This window comes from Amblyomma americanum, chromosome 3 (genome assembly GCF_052857255.1).
Source record: "Amblyomma americanum isolate KBUSLIRL-KWMA chromosome 3, ASM5285725v1, whole genome shotgun sequence".
Classification (NCBI taxonomy): domain Eukaryota; kingdom Metazoa; phylum Arthropoda; class Arachnida; order Ixodida; family Ixodidae; genus Amblyomma; species Amblyomma americanum.
In genome coordinates this window covers 118,563,558-118,581,126 of record NC_135499.1, presented here as the reverse complement: position 1 = coordinate 118,581,126, position 17,569 = coordinate 118,563,558, and the positions used below count along the sequence as shown (strand labels likewise).

General features: G+C 45.5%; 1 protein-coding gene across 10 annotated transcripts in view; it reads left to right on the top strand.

Moving 5' to 3' along the window:
• Window positions 1–17,569, top strand: part of LOC144124841 (uncharacterized protein C15orf61) — a 44,902-nt gene that overhangs the window by 7,967 nt on the left and 19,366 nt on the right. For 2 of the 10 annotated variants that reach the window (XM_077657745.1, XM_077657746.1), the window contains exons 1-2: window positions 1,261–1,436; window positions 2,115–2,182. The exons of 1 other annotated variant lie outside the window; for it this stretch is intronic. In XM_077657745.1, coding sequence (XP_077513871.1) covers window positions 1,368–1,436; window positions 2,115–2,182 — 137 coding nt within the window. In that variant the 5' untranslated portion in view covers window positions 1,261–1,367. Of the gene's footprint in view, window positions 1–1,259; window positions 1,437–2,114; window positions 2,183–3,410; window positions 3,556–17,569 lie in introns of those variants that run through there. 7 more of the 10 variants (XM_077657751.1, XM_077657752.1, XM_077657749.1 and 4 more) reach the window with 5 other exon arrangements.

Here is a 17,569-nt window from a genome sequence, read left to right as displayed (position 1 = left end):
ACACTGTGTGGTCATTTTTTCCGGGTGGCTCCGAATGGCCCCAAGTAGTTTCGAGTGGCTACGAATATGCTCCGAAATGGCTCTGAGTGATGACATTTTGTGATGCCACACCTCATTATGTACACGACGTCACATTCTGCAATTTTGAGATTTTGGCCTTTTTTTCCACTTTGTTTAGGTTTAGTTTGGGGGGTTTAACTTCCCCAAGTGACTTAGGCTATGATGGGCTCCCTTGTGGACGGCACCGGATAATTTTGGCCAACTGAGGTTCTTTATCGCGCACTGACATCATGCAGTACATCGGTCTCTGTGTGATGTCAGTGCATATTAAATAACACCAGGTAATCTTGGTTTATTTGATGCCATATAGCTTCCTTCCCTGTGAATAAAAAATCAGTTGATGGCGCCTGTGTTGTGCAAAGTCTTTGGCTCGTCAGGTGAAAATCCTAGTTGATCGTGGTTTATGAAGCAATCCTCAGTTGATTGCAGCTGATTACCAGTTGACTTCAACTGGCGCTCAGTTGGATATAAACTGGTTTCAACTGGAACCAAATGGGAATTGCTCCTTAAACCTGTTTGACCGATTAGGATTTCAACTTGGCTGCTCGTTATTCGCACTCCTAAAATATGAATTCACACCAACTCCCCAGTTTTCTGTTCTTAACACAGTGGTTGCTCTGTTTGGAAATATATGATGCAATTTTTCAGCGATTTTGTGTGAACAGCAGGAAAGGGCGTCAACACATTCTGAACCACATAGAGGGCAGTTTGTGAGGGCTTTGTCATTTCCTTTGCAAACTTGAGTACTAGAGCCAGCACCCATCTGACGTCCATGGAAGAGTTTACGTGTACGTTCCTAAGGTTCTTACATTCTGCACTTTTCCCAGTATCTTAGAGCTTTCTATCTATGCCTGCATCTTTAGTTTTACTGCTTGCATTACAGGCATGTTGCTTGTAAGCCGCCAAAGTTGTCACAGTTGGTATGTATGATTTTATGTTGGGCTTATTCCCTTTTCCGGTAGGGACCAAGTTTATTCTGCTTTGTTGCCAGCTGCCTAGAATTTGCTTACGTGTTGTTACTTTTTTCAGTGCCAACAACAACGCTTCCTTGCTTTTGTGCTCAAGTTCTTTAATTCGCTCTATTGTAATTTCGTCCATTCCTTCTGGTGTACATGATGTAGCGATATTTGTCTCTGCAGCTAGGGCACTTAGTTGCGAATGTGTCATCAAATTTTATGTACTTTGCATTTTTCAATCTCCGGAGTGCAGTTGCATGCCTTCACATGGATGGCGAGCATGCTGTTTCCCATTCCACTGTGACTTATGACTTCCGGGCACTCCGTCATACACTCTGACAGCATTTTCATATGCCCCCTTATTCTGGTATACAAGCAGCAGCCCATTTGGTCGACATATACATCGAATTGCACGGAAGGGTAATTTCATACGTCACCTTGATTCTGCAATCAATGTACCGTGTCTTGTGTGTCCTGTTGCATTTGTGTCATTTTGGAACTTCTTCGCCTACTTTTCTGCACATGTTGTGGAATTTGTTGGGTGAGAAAAAAAAGAAAACCAGACGCACCCCGTGCTTTTCGGCGATGGTGGCGTTGGAGAAAAACTTTATTTAGAAGGGGTGAAACGCGGGTTAATGACATCCTAGTTGAAATCAAGAGGAAGAAATGGGCTTTGGTAGAGTAAGTAATGCGAAGGCAAGATAACCGCTGGTCCTTAAGGGTAACGGAGTGGATTCCAAGAGAAGGCAAGTGTAGCAGGGGGCGGCATAAAGTTTGGTGGGCGGATGAGATTAAGAAGTTTGCAGGCATACAGTGGGCGCAGCTGGCAAAGGACAGGGTTAATTGGAGAGGCATGGGAGAGACCTTTGCCCTGCACTGGGCACAGTCAGGCTGATGATAACTGGGAGACTGGTCCTTGTGAGTGAGTAGCTATCCTGCGGGCCCATGCAATCAGCTGTTGCTGATCGCCCAGGCTAGAGCTGGACAGAGTAGCTTCCCATGAGGAGGTAGTGGGGTGGAGTATCGGTGGTTGCTGGGGGGCAGGTTGGGGCTTTCGGCAGCTTCCTTTGATACCATGAATGTCTGCTGTATTTGCAGAACTTTCTTCAGGATGCTTGGAGACGGCTGGCCGATGCAGCTCGCCTGAAAGTAGGTGGCCTAAGCTGGTGAGCACCTCCGGTTATCCAGCAGCACTTTAGCCTCTGTGCTCTCACCTCGAGACTGAAAGCTACTCCAAGTTTAATTCATTTAGAGTGCGCTGAAGAATTGAGCAGGAAGCTCTTCCATGCTCGTTAAGCATACTTACAGCAAAGAGACTTTTCTTGACAGAACAGTCTATAGTCAGGTGTAACTCAAGAATGCAGGGGCAGAAGCCTCTCAAAGTAGGCCCTCTATGCCAGTGGCGTCGACCGATTTTCATGACACCATGGTTACATCGATTAACCTGTGGTTAATACTTTTTCATCCGCCAGCCCCTTGAATATTCCACGCTAGCAGGTCTAAGGGGATTAACCATGAAGTCATGAGAATTGATAGGCACCATTTGCTGGAATGCCTTCTTTGAGAGGCGTTTGCAGTTTCGGTGTTGAGTTGTATCTGAATGTACTAGTATCCAGAAACTGGAGCTGATCCCTCTTCCAGGAGCTGATCCCCTCCAGCCTTAATTATTGTGTAGTGACATAATAACTAAGGCTGGCAGGAAACAAAGTGTGAAGGTTCTGAACGTCTTTCAAGCAGCCACAGGTAGAAATTCTAGAGATTATCAAGTAATCAGACGAATCGAAGAACACGCTGAATTGAGTCTGCTGTCATGTAAGGCCTCACTCAGCCTTCTGTCAGTGTGCACCAGCAAAAGGTCGCTTAATCTCTTGCTGCCTGAGCTACAAGGAGTGAATGAAAAAAAAATGCACATTATATCCAGCCATTGTACACATGTTCCAAGGCCAATATAAATAATTCGTTAACGCTGCTAAAATGCTTGAAACGAAATGTTACAAGTTAGCAACAATCGTGCAGCTATAGCTCCAGTTATAGGTGAAAGATTGAAAGGTTTCTACCAGCTTGAATTCCCAGGAATACTAAAATATTTTTTATCCAACAAATGTCTTCCTATTTTTCCTGCAACACTTTTCAGAAAATGATAGATGCAGTTGTTGAATGCTGGCTGAAGTCGTACATGTACGTCCCCTTTACACATAGCTTTAGCACTGTAAGCTTTAGTACTGGACTCAAAGAATAGTTTTTCTCGCTCCCTTACAGTGACACCAAAAATTGTGAGCGGAGAGTGCTAACTGTTGACAACATGTTGACCTTAAACATTGTGTGCAAGCTACATGTAATCAGGAGATGGCATGGAAACGGTACGTCACGAATGCGTAACATTTTTCGTTTTAGGATTAGCAAAGGTGCAAGAGAGGAGCCTTCTCAGGTAACAGAAAATGAGATAGAAGACGTCTTGAAAATAACTATCCGAAGCAAGACAAACGACTAAGAACCATCTGGGGAAATCCAATTTCAGTTCTCAGACGTCTTGAACCTGGTAAGACTAAATGCAGGATCCGCCTTTCACATCATCAGATTACTCATCTAGAAATGGGCTACAGCAAGATGGTACATATGCAAATGCAGGCAATTTAAAAGATGTCTACAATACTTCTAACATCCTTTTGTGCCCAAAAATTTGTTCGTGTTTGTCAGCGAGACAAAAGTCCTGTGCACTGCACGACAAAAACTGCTACACGATGCAAGTTTAAATTGATGTTGCCGTCAACTGCCCTTGATCTGTGCAAATAAAAAGAAATACTACCAAAAGAATACTCTTTATTGTGTTCAAAATAACGGCACATCCAAGAAAGAAAAATTGGCACAATCAACTTCTGAGCTGAATGCGTTGAATGGTGTCACTGAGAAGAAAGAGCGTACAAAAAGAAATTGCGTAACAGCATCTGAAGCAGATGAATTGGGAATTGCAGCCAGAAGAAGGAGCATTATGACGCAGGTAGCTAAAATCCAATTTGACATCTCCTAAGACATAATATACCTTTACTCCAGTCGCTTTAAAACATGAATGGCTGTGCCTGTAATGTGTGAGGCAAGGAAAACAAAAATACTCTTCCCACCTCCTTACACAACCCGCCTGATGCTCCAATAAATTCTTCCCGCGACAGTTTCGCGACAGTTTCGCGACAAACAGGCTGGAACACAAACATGAAAGTTAAATGAAAAGTGCGCAAGGAAATGTTTCGAAAATGTTTGAATCATATATTGGATTCATGCCCCGCGTGGCATATCCAACATGGCGGCTGTTCAGCTCCTTTCCAGTGCCACCAAAAGCTGCGCGTTCAGTCCGGGAGGCGAGAAGACTATACTGGCGCGGCGAACAAGTTATCATAGCAAGAGGGAAAGCGCCTTACTTGCGCACTTGATAAAAAAAAATGGCGGTGGTTTAGCTCTGGTTAAGCCTGGAGTGACGCGATAGCTACAGCTGGCTGTGTGGAACTGGTCACGTGACCAACCACGTGACGAAGCAGGTGATCAGCCGCGCCGCCGGCCGTTGCTCCGCACCACGTGACAGCGTGGCGGCGCCGCCACGCTGAAGGCTCGAAATGCTACCGTAATGTAGCTATCGCTACAAAAGCAAATCCCGCCATTTTATTGGGGCCGCTTCGCCTATTCCGGGCGCTCGCTCTCGATAATAATTGTTTTTTTTTGGGGGGGGGGGGGGAGGAAATGGCGCAGTATCTGTCTCATATATATCGTTGGACACCTGAACCGCGCCGTAAGGGAAGGGACAAAGGAGGGAGTGAAAGAAGATGTGGAATCCAATTCAGCGTGGCTCGCACATGCGCCGAGTTGCTCATGCTCATGTGGCCAGCCATCTACCCAGTGAACCCATCGTGGACGATGGCGGTGAGAAATACAACGGCGCAAGGAAGCGATGACAAAAACACTCAAAAGACTGGAGAGGCGCCAACTGATTGTACTATCTCCAGGGAACAGCTTATAACCACAGGAGAGACACAAGAATGTACAAAACACAGAAGACGTGGGAGAGAAGAAGCAGGTGAAGAAACTAGCATAGAACCGCGCAGGAAGGCAATCTCTTCGTCTGTTAAGGGCACAGACGGCTGACACGGGATCCCATGCTGCTTAATCAGGTGTGCCTGTTATTTTTCTTTCCAGCATATCTTCCGACCGAGCGATGAATTGGCTTTATTGAAAGCAGGATAACATTTGCACCTACTGCAGTGTGTCGCTAAGTGGCTATCATATCCTGCCTTCACCTGCGTTCTGTGCTGTCTTGCCCTATCATTGATGCACTGCCCAGTCTGTCTAATTTCCAGGCCACAGCTAATTCTCGCGTGATCCGGCCCGCGGACAATGCGCGGACCTCTCAGACCGGAAGCTAAACCCCACGTGACCGCTAGTCCGCGGGCCAAAACAGGTCCGTGGTCAGTCGTCTGGATACACCTCATCATCATCATCATTTATTATACCCTTAAAGGCCTCTGTTGAGGCATTACATAAGGGGGGGGGGGGATAAAGCAAATGCAACTAAGAATAATACGTTAATACAACAAAACATAATGCAATACAATAAAATGAAAAACGATACATCACAATACAACGTTGGTCAATAATGAAGGGCACAAGGCTGAATTAGGCGGTAACAACTACAACAACAACAAGAAAAATAATAAGTTAACTGGGTGAAGTTTGAGAAGTGTCTTTTATTCAGTACAGTGATTAATTAATGCCTGTCGAAATTTAGTAGCGTCGCGCTCGTTAACAATGTAGTCGGGTAGCAGGTTCCAATTTTCTATTGCAGTTGGAAGAAAAGATTTATTAAATGCCAAGGTCGATCCATGTATACGTTGAATGCTGAGGAGGTTAAACAGGCGGCGCGATGTTCTGATGGGAGCTAGTAATAATGTGTCACGAAGATCAGGAAAATTGTAATATAACTTATGAAAGAGGCAGAGTCGTGCGATTTTCCGTCGGAGCTCTAGTGGCGGGATGTTAAGTGAAGATTTAATACTGGTGATACTGCTGTGTCTATTGTAATTTGAGGATATAAAACGGGCTGCTCTGTTTTGAACGGCTTCTAAGGTGTTAAGTATGCTTGGTGAGGATTCCATATAGCCGCTGCATAATCAAGTATGGTACGGGTGAATGTTTCGTATGCTAATTTTCGAACAGAAGGAGGGGCTAGGTACAGGGATCTTCGGATGAGGCCAAGTGATTTTGATGCTCTAGATGCTAGATATAAGATGTGTTCCGACCAGGTTAATTTGCTGGAGATGGTGATTCCAAGGTACCGATATGATTGGACTTGGGTTACCGTGTTTGACAGGAGTGAATATGCAGATCTGATGTTGGAACGTTTTCGCGATACTTGCATGAATTGGCACTTTGAGACATTCAGCTGCATAAGCCAGTCGGAACACCACAGTTCTATTATGTGTAAGTCGTTCTGAAGCGATAGTTGATCCCTGTTAGTGACAATGCGACGATAAAGGATGCAATCATCCGCAAAAAGCCGAATAGTGGATGAAACACCGGAAGGAAGGTCATTAATGAAGATTAGAAAAAGAAGTGGGCCAAGAACGGAACCTTGGGGAACGCCAGAGATAACGTTAGTAGTGCCTGAAGGATGATTGTCGATTACTGTGTATTGGGAGCGACCTGTTAAAAAGCAATGTATCCATGATAAAACGAGAGGATCAATGGACAGTCCGGAGAGTTTAGACATGAGGCGAAGATGGGGCACGCGATCGAAGGCTTTAGAAAAATCTAAAAAGATAATGTCAGTTTGGAATGAAGAGTCCATATTTAAGTGGAGGTCAGTGGTAAATTCAAATAGCTGAGTTTCACACGAAAAACCGGAACGGAAACCATGCTGCTTAGTAAAAAAGAAATTGTTCTGATCGAGGTGTGATGCAACATGTGAATATATGACGTGCTCTAGAAGCTTACAGGCAATGCATGTAAGAGATATTGGGCGATAATTTGAGGGATCTGATCTGTTACCTGCTTTAAACACCGGCACAACTTTGCTTATTTTCCAGTCTTTCGGAAGCAAACCCGTAGTCAATGACTGCTCGAAAATAACTTGAAGGAATAGGCTAGAACTTTCCTTAGTGCTCTTAAGAAATTTTGCAGGAATTCCGTCAGGGCCTGGTGCTTTCGACGTTTTAAGCCCATCAATTATTTTCACAATGCCTTCCGCTGCAATGTGAATGGGGGGCATTTGAGGAAAATTTGAATTGGGAACTGGTGGTATATTTTGAGGGGGCTCATGGGTGAACACCGATGAAAAATATGAATTCATTGTATCTGAGCGGAGTTCTGTGGGAACAGATGCACCACGTTCGTCAAACAAGGTGATGTCTCGTGAACGGTGAGTGTGTGGTGCCAGTATGGACCAAAATTTCTTTGGATTATTACGAATAATGTTCTTCAAGTCCTGATGAAAGAATTTCTTTTTACTGTGTCGTAATAACCGTGTATATTGGTGAAGACATGCCAGGTATTTTTGCCATTTAGAAGCGAAAGTAGAATTTTTCGCTTCACGGTAGAGGCGTTTCTTTTTATTCGATAGTCTTCTTAGTGTGTTGGAATACCACGGTTTCCTAGCATCACCGCGAATACGTATGAGGGGAACGTAAGCATCAATAAGCGATAAAATTTTATTTTTATAGAGTAGCCAGTTTTGATCTATTGTTCGAGCAGGAGAAGAATTTAGGAAGTACGGAAAATACTTATTAAGCTCGGAATTAATCTTAGCGAAATCGGCTCTTTTGTAACTACGGATGTATTTTATTGACGGTTGTTTCATGGGGATTGGAATAGAAAGATCACACAACAGCAATTTATGATCACTGAGGAAATCAACACATGACAGTGACCGGATAAAATCTGGATTTGATACCAGGATAAGGTCAAGAATATTAGTGCCCCGGGTTGCTATTTTAACTGTTTGCATGAGGTTAAATGTGAGTACCATGTCAAGAAATTCGTTGGACTGACGAGAAGGTGCATACAGATTGTTCCAGTCAATGTCTGGGAAGTTGAAATCCCCACAGACCAAATGTTCAGCATTTGGAAAGCGAAAATGCAAGTTTGAAAGGACACTGCAAAGATCGTCAACAAAGGTACTATCGGAATCAGGCGCACGGTAGCAAGCTGTGAGGATAACAGTGCTAGAAGGTAGAGATATTCGGACGCATGTTATTTCGTGGCTACAAGTAATCTTGACTGGAAATGAAGGTATACTAGATTTTACAAAAACCAGCACTCCGCCTCCTCTGCGCCCAACCCTATCAAGCCTATGAATAGTGAATAAGTTTTCATCGTCAAGTAACTCGCTGTTATCAACGTCAGAATTCAGCCACGATTCTGTGAGAATGGCAATGTCGGTGTCGTTGTCATGAAGGAGGGTTTCAATGGCCTCTTTTTTGGATAAATAACTGCAGATGTTTGTGTACATTACTGACATGACCTTATGAGCAGGTATTCTATTCCGGCTAGACTGTTGGTGAGGGGGAGTGGAAAATGGAAGCGTAGCCGTCGGCAGTGAGCGCTATGATTTGACCTCTAAAACAGAATCGGATTCGGTATCGTAGATAAATTGCTTTTCATCGATGATAAGTTTGTCGAAACGCATCTTGAACTTGCTGTTACATTCCTTGCCAAAAGCGTACAATTTCTGGCGGGCTAATCGGACTCGGGCAGAGTAGTCTTCACGTATTGCATAGGTTGATGTTTTGAGCTGCGGTATAGCTGACAAAATTTTGGTCTTATCTTTAAAATGAGAAAACTTAGCAATAATTGGACGGTTCTTTCCAGGCTTGAAACGGCCCAGTCTGTGAGTGCGTTCAATCGCGGTGTCACTGATACTGATGTCTAGTTCCTGTGAACAGAGTGATATTATATGCTGTTCTGACTGTGTCCATGTTTCGTCACTGGCATCTGGAATCCCAAAGAATATTAGATTAGATCGGCGAAGTCGATTTTCCGCGTCATCACATTTGTCGTTTAGCTGTTTAATGTGCGTGGTCAATTTCACGATTGAATCTGAGTCTGCCCTGCTTGACTTGGGATTTTCAACGCTTTTTTCCAGTGCGTCTACGCGCAAAGAAAGGTCGTTTACAAGTTTGTCAAATTTCGTTTGAGCTGTGCGGATGAGTGTAAGCTCTGCGAGTACGGAGTTCTGGGTGGCTTCTAATCGTGCTATTGCGTTGGCAATAGTTTCAAGTGTGACATCTGCATGACTGTCGACAGGTCCGGGATTTAGTTCGACATCGCCTGACATAATAAGCTGTAAGTAGACAATACACGCGTTGAGCGAACACATGCATGCGCAGCGTAACATCCTACGACAGGCGTCGCGTATGCCAGGGGGGCACGACACCGCTATAACGAACGGATCACTAGTGCAAACGCAAGTAGCGTGCGGTAAGTAACTGGCCTGCATCAGAAAGGGCATTTTCTTGACCAAGTTCACTGTGGTGTCGTGCCCCAACTGGTTCCAAGGCGTCGGTGGCTTTTGTAGTGACCGGGTAGCACCTCCCAGGAAGATAGCTGAATGATGTTGCCAGACGAACGATGTGGAAAGTGCTGGAAGCGGCGGCCGGTCAATGGCTTCTTCTTCAAGATAATGCTTGGCCGGTAGGTTCCAGGCGGATCCATTGTGGTGGTTCGGCAGGAAATAGCCGACGTTGTCGTGGCAGACGAAAGCGATGCTCCAAAGGATAGCCTGCATCAGAAAGGGCATTTTCGTGACCAAGTTCACTGTGGTGTCGTGCCCCAACTGGTTCCAAGGCGTCGGTGGCTTTTGTAGTGACCGGGTAGCACCTCCCAGGAAGATAGCTGAATGATGTTGCCAGACGAACGATGTGGAAAGTGCTGGAAGCGGCGGCCGGTCAATGGCTTCTTCTTCAAGATAATGCTTGGCCGGTAGGTTCCAGGCGGATCCATTGTGGTGGTTCGGCAGGAAATAGCCGACGTTGTCGTGGCAGACGAAAGCGATGCTCCAAAGGATAGCCTGCATCAGAAAGGGCATTTTCGTGACCAAGTTCACTGTGGTGTCGTGCCCACACCTTTAAAAGGGATGACATAGACGACGTCAGAGGCGCACTCTGTGAACTGGTTTCGTGTTTTTTGCGACATTCTTAGTGAAATTTATCCTTATTTAAGTGGAAAATCTGCGATAACTTACAGGATGCAGACAGAACTACATTGACCTTACAGCGGTTGGCCACCTTCTTGATATTATGTGAAAGACAATCGATATACGGAATTACCACGACTGGTCTCTTTTCTTTGTTCTTTTCTGTTTGATTAATCTCTGAAGCAGGTTTGAGCTTCTTCAAAAGTGTCTCAGGAACATTCGTGGCTGAATGACCCGGGTAACCCGCTCTTTGAATTCTTTTCATTTGCGCATCGAAACTGCGCACTAGTTTTTCAGAGCTGCTTTAAGGGAGCAATATCAAACGGAAGAAGCTCTTTGGACGTACGGGGATTGAAAATCAAGCAAATATGGCCAGTCCCTTTGAATACCAAGCTTAAATCTATAGTAGGATACAACTTCAAAAAAAAAAAACAGCAGTTGTTAACACTGGGCCACGGTCCGCAGCGTCCTGTATTACTTCGCTCGCCAATCACGACAGTAAACGAAATCAGCTTTTTAATGTTTGACTTTATTAAACAATCCAGGTGTCATAATTGAACGACTCTTTTTTCTTAGACGGCGCCTCACATTAGCCCCTTTTCAAACTAAGCTTGTAGCCTACAATGTTTTGGTTAGATCTGTTCTCGAATATGCTAACGTCGTTTGGTTTCCTTATACTAATCAAGATATAACCAAACTTGAAGCCGTTCAAAGAAAAGCAGTCAGATTTATATTTAACAAATACAAAATAACCGATTCGCCTACTGAATTAATGAAAACTGAAGGAATAAAATCATTGCAGACCCGTGCAAAAGTCGCACGACTAAAACTCATGTTTCAACTAATAAATCGACATCTAAAACTCGACACTACTAAATATATTTCCTTTTCCGAAGCAAGATCAACGCGTCATAAACATTCACATACATTAAGTGAGTATCATTTCCATACTAACTGCTTTAAAAATTCCTTTTTCCCACTAACAATTCGAGAATGGAACAGCCTTGATCCCTCCATTACTAACTGTTCATCATTGACAAAATTTAATATTGCAGTTGAGAGTATGTCATGTTATTAGTGCAGTTGAGAGTATGTCATGTTATTAGTTATTCATTCTTGGTTGCTTGCGTTCTGTTAATATTATACCCATGGTTAGTTATTTTTTTATTTTTTTTATGTGTAAGCTTTTTTTTTGTCAAACTATGCAGCGTTACATAAACTAAACACCTATACTATGTTAATGCCTTTGCAGTGTACGCTTATAATATTTACTGTTTACTTATTGTCTGCGTATTATAACAACTAGCAATGTTTCAACATTTTGTTATTTGTATAATACTACCGACATTAGCCTTATTTTATGTGTTATTTGATTGTTTTCGTCACAGCTCGGTTGTATTTTCGTTTTACCGTTTGTTGTTTTTCTTAACATGCTGACCAGTTGAATGTTCCGATTATGCTTGACCGCGTTCTGTTAACCTTACTAAGCCCTCCTGCCACAATCCCAATTGGGATTAGCAGTATTTGTAATAAATAAAATAAGTTATAATTTTTTTCTTATGATTAGCTTCTGGTTTAGTCAAGAAGAAAAGTTTTAACAACGGACAAATTCTTTGTTGTGGAGAAATTCTGTACGGCGGTCCTGAATGGGGGCGGAGATTCACTGCACTGGAGGCTATCTTCACTCGGCCCTTCCCAGGTGAAACACAGCCCGCTGGATGCGCTGGTGAAAAGGGTGATTATGTCATCAACAATACCGCTTGGTTTCGAACCTAGGTGATCAGTGAGTACAATCAGATAGTCGTCCACATAACAAAATACCCTAATTACGCTAGACGCCAGAAGAATCCGATCATTGATACATCTGTTAACATACGACAAAAAAATGTCACTTAAAATAGGAGCTAACTATGATATCCAATGCAGATACCTTCAGATTGAACGTAAAAGCAGCGGTCATACAAAATGGCACTCAAAGAAAGGTAAAATTCAAGAAGCGACAAAAAATTTTTGCAACTAATGTCTGTCTGGGCTTGAAAAACAATTCACCTTTACTGGCGGTCTTTTCTCTGACAGCACTGAACATTTCATTATGCTGGATTGGATAGTACAGATCAGTTAAAATTTATTTAAAATGCCGATGCAGCTCCAGGGAGCCCTCGTCTTAGTTCTTGTATCACTTACTCTGAACTACGCACTAGGAAAGCGCCATCAAGAGATAAGCCCTTTTGGTGACGCAGAAAACGTCCGACACATAACTGCCAGGTCCCTTTTGAAGCGGTAGCTTCATTACTAGAGGTCTCGGGCTGAGATCGCCGTGTTGCCGATGACCTTCAAGGCTCAGCCAATGTCAAACATTCAGTTCATAAGTTTGGAGAACCGGTGGATGGTCAAGCAATTGGACAGGTGAAGTGTCAAGATCATTTCAAGGTTAAGTCAAGGTCAAGCCGGGGACGTCAAGGTTACGTCAATGGCAACTAAGTTTGGTCAGATGTGAAGGCCATTTTAAGGTCGTCATGGTCAACCAAAATCAGGTCACGTGATCAACTCTTGGCTCGCCGAGGAGCCGAAACGCGGCGGAGTACATAACGGGAGGAGCGCCGGCGCGCCTAGGAATGAAGTCCACATGCAGTGTTCACGTGCTAGGCCGTGACGTCACGGCCTCCTAAACCGAGTACATAACGGAAGGAGCGCTGGCGCGCCTAGGCACGGAGTCCATATGTGGTGCTCAGGTTAAACGATCGTGAAGCTACCGCTTCTCCCTCGGTTTAGCCAAAGTTAAACCACCGTTAATTTTTGTAGCGAGAGCTACACTATACGCTACCCAGTTGAGCATTTCGCCGTGAGCCTGGGATGCCGATAGTGCGCACGCGCGAAACCAGAGAGGAGCAGCAGGTGCGCGGCGCATGACGTCAGAGTTCGCCGCCGCGCGAGGAGCTGCGCCAGCCCCACTACGCCCGCCGGCACCGCGCGTGAATGCGCATGCGCTGAAACCGGAGAAGGGCAGCTAGCGCGCGGCGCATGACGTCGGAGCTCGGCCGCCGCCGCGGGCGCGTGTGGGGTCGTGTGGATAAACTGCGTATGTGCGGCTGTGTATAAAAGCTGAAGTGATACGACTCGGTGTGGTGATTTCGTTAGGAAACAAGACTCTCTTATTCGATACATGAAAGACAAGTTTGATCCTTGCATTCAGACTACACAGTGGGGAACTACCATTGACCTTGTGTATCTGAGAGAAGCCAAGTCTAAGCACTGAGGCAGCATTGAGACAACTGCGTGTTACTTTACCGATCATCGGGCAGTGTTTATCTCTCTCAAAACAACTCAATAAATAAACAATGTGTTTCTCCGAATACTTCTTCAATGCTTAACATTATAGTCACAACAACAAGCTCGACAACATGTGTAACCAGCAGGGGGAACTGTTACGTATATCTTGCATAGCTGAGCTAAGCCACTGCCAGTTTTTATTCAGACACAATGGTGCGCAATGGGCAATCGAGCTTGTGTGATTTCCCCGTGAAGAACACTTCCAAAAAGTCTCTCTCTGAAGCGTTGACAAGCTTCTTGAAGGACTCTAAGTTAATTTTGGTCAGTAACTTCAGGGCTAGCTTCTTCTTCTTCTTTACAGGGTTGAAATTTACAGCGAGGAAGTTCTTCCCCAGAGCTTGGGCAGCTTTTTCGTTGAGAAGCTTTTCGGGGTGATCCACAAAGCCATCTTCCTTATCGCTTTGAATGATTGCAAGACTGTTTTCTTTTAGGTAAGCATTCAACTTCCTGAAAGGAAGATAGGATGGACGACTGCGACTCACGTCTTGCATCAAGCAATCCATAGCGTCCTTTGCCGCTCTATCCTCGTCTTTTTCATTGGCTCTTTTGGCAACTTTTCTGGTTATGGCGACCAGCTGAAGTTTTTTCAAGTGGGGCTCAAAGCTGAACTTGGGCTCTTTTTCCAGTGTAGACGTCACACTGTTTGGAAGGACTGCGTCTCCATGAACCCGGACGGCTGCAGGGGCCTTCTTTACCTTCTGCGTCTTCACCAACTTGATCCTTTCTGATTCCACAGGAATTCCGTAGTTTGCGCCGCAACCGTCTGGTATTTATGAGAACTTCTTGCTGGATACATCCGTTGTTCTAAAAGGACGCGCAGCCAATCATGGAACAGCCCAACCTGACGCTAGGCTTCACGCTTGAGGATCTTGCAAATTCATCTGGCATGACCCCACGACGGCTCCACAATGCCAAACAGTCCGGCGACCTCCACTACGGCACCTCTATCTCTTTCATTCCCACCTTCCTCCTTTTCCTCACGGCGCGGTTCCGGTGTCCACCGACATATGTGAGACAATTACTGCCCCATTTCTTTTCTTCAAAAACCATTTTCAGTTTTCAATTGTCTGAATTTAGCACAATTCTTTTTATACAGTAGGCCAACAGGCGGTAATGGCAAGTCGTAGCAGCAATGAGGTTCACACACGACAAGATCGGAGCGTGGTTATTTGCGGAAGACAGACCAGAGCTCAGTGTAGAAGGAATATGTTGCAGCAAGACTAGTTTGAGCTAGTTGCGGAATAGAAATCGTAAATGGAATACAACGGCGCAGAAAACGAGGACAAAAACACGCAAAAGACTGGACAGGCGCCAACTACCAACTGAATTTTAATATTTCGAAGGAACCGCTTATAACCACAAAATGGGAGCAAAAATATACAAAACACAGAAGGCGTGGGAAAGGAGAAGCAGATAAAAAAAACTACCATAGAACCGCGCAGAAAGGCAGCGCATCCGGCAGGCTGTTTTTCACTTGGGAAGAGCCTATCTAAGATAGCCTCCAGTTCCTAGATTTGAGACTGGTATCAAAGTGAATGGCCATATTTGCTGGATTTACCATCCCCGTATGTCCAAGGAGCTGCTTCCGTTTGCTAGCGCCCATTATAAGCTTGTAAAACGTGGAATAATCTTTGCCTCCCTAACTGCAGCTCTGAATAAAACATGTGAGCATGAAGTAGTGAGCAGTTTCGACGCGCAGATGAAAAGAATTCAGAAAGAGGGTAACCCGGGTCAGTTAGCCACGAATGTTTGTGAGACACTTGAAAAAGCTCAAACCTGCTTCAAAGAATAATCAGACAGAAAAGAGACCAGTCGTGGTAATTCCGAACATCAATTGTCTTTCACATAATATCAAGAACGTGGCCAACCGCTGCAAGGTCAATGTAGTTCTGTCTGCATCCTGTAAGTTATCGCAGATTTGCAACTCAAATAAGGATAAACGTCAGAAAGAACGTCGCAAAAAGCATGAAACTAGTTCACAGAGTGCACCGCTGATGTCTATGTCATCCCTCTTGCTGTGGCCTGGAATATATTGGACAGACTGGGCAGTGCTTCAATGACAGTGCGAGGCAGCACAGAATGCAGATGAAGGCTAGATATGGTAGCCACATAGCGACACACTGCGGTAGCTACAAATGTTATCCTGCAAATGTTAGGGGCATACCTGATTAAGCAGCGGGGTCCCGTGTAAGCCGCCAATGTACTTAACAGACGAAGAGATTACCCTTTTGCGCTGTTCTATGGCAGTTTTTTTATCTGCTTCTCCTTTCCCACGCCTTCCGTGTTTTGTATATTTTTGTGCCTCTCTTGTGGTTATAAGCGGTTCCTTCGAGATAATAAAATCAGTTGGTAGTTGGCGCTTGTCCAGTCTTTTGCATGTTGTCCTCGTTTTGTTGCGTCGTTGTATTCCATTTACGATGTCTATTCACCAACTAGCTCAAACTGAAGTCTTGCTGAAAAACATTTATTTGCTGTGAAAAGAAAGAGGAGACTATAGTATAAAGTACAGGGTGGGACCCTCAGTACAGGGCCCCAGTAGCGCTGCCTGCGCCCTGCGAACTAGCTGGAGCTGGTCCGCCGCCCGCGAGGTAGACAGGCAGCCTCCCATCGTCCGGCCCGGCAGCCTCCGGTCCGGCATCGTCCGGCCCGCTCAAGTAAGGAAGAGACATTCGTATTGCCTGACAACGTGGGCCTGAACAAGTTCCTGCAGGGTGTTGTGTACACCCATAGCAAGAAGGCACTCAGTGGAGGCACAGGGAGAGCGGTCCAGAGCGGTCTTGGAAGTTCTTGGAAGATTTTGGAAGCATTCACTCGATCGGACTCTTAATTGTAAGGTTTACATAAGGCAGGGAACAGATTACGCGGATAGTGAGGAGGGCGTGGACCAGGCATATGAAGTCGGCCTCTTTGAGGCCGTGTCTGGGCTCCGTGATATGGCCTAGGTACCATTCGCATACCTTGGGCGGTGGTGCTTGCCAAGGATTCGGACAGTGGGCGTGGTAGGGATGGGGTGTAGGAGCACTGCTGGATCGACGGGGCAATCATGGAGACGAGGTTTCGGACCAAGAACAAGAGAGTCGATTTCTCGGGCGAGCAAGTTAGGTTGTCACGCCTCAGGTAGTCGGCGGCGGCGTCTACAGCAGCATCGAGAACATCTTGTTGCTCACCGCAGGAGCAGTACGTGCTCCAGATTATGAGGTCGTCCGCACAGAAGGCTGGCTATAGTGGGGGTACGGTTCTCAAGGGGCGGGGGGGGGGGGGTCTAAAGAGCGCATGGCTATTGCAGGCGAGAGCACCGACCCCTAGGAGATGGCGTAATTTGGAGCGGAGAGAGGGCGCGGAGTACTCTCACGCCGATGATGGCAGCGCGGTAGCGAAGAAACTTGGAGATGTTGGAATAGACGTGGGAGCCGCAGTTAGTCAAGGCCACATTGTCTTGTATGAGAGAATGGCTAACGTTAACGAAGGCTCCCTTAATGTCGAATGCCAGATCAGTTTGGGGGGAGGAACCGGAAAGGTGATCCAGGAGCTTCTCCTTAAGTTGGAGGAGGACATCCTGGGTAGAGAGATGCGGGCGGAAATCGAACACGGTTGGAGGGAAGAAATTGGTGCTCTCAAGGAATAGCTGGAGGTGGTTCAGTACGACTTGTTTGAACAGTTTGCCGGTGCATGAAGCCAGAGAAATGGATCGAAGATTGTGGAGGCTAGGGACCTTGCCTGGTTTGGGAATAAGGATTACCTCAGTGTGCTACAACTCGGCATGCAGAATTTGGGTGTCCCAGACCTGGTTGAAATATTGCGTGAGCGCGTCGAAGGAAACAGTCTCGAGGTTGCAGACGAGGCGATTCTGCACACCGTCTCGGCCCGGTGCCGTGTTACGGATGAGGGCCTGGACGACATGGGTGATTTGCGAGGCGGTTAAGAGTCGCTCGAGGTTGTAGTTGGGGGTGCCTGTGTAGGCAGGGTATGCTGAGGTGGCAGGAGTGCCGATATATAGCGGGACGTAAGGCCTTGGAGAAGGATTGCGTGCGTACGTGCCGGGATAAGCGCG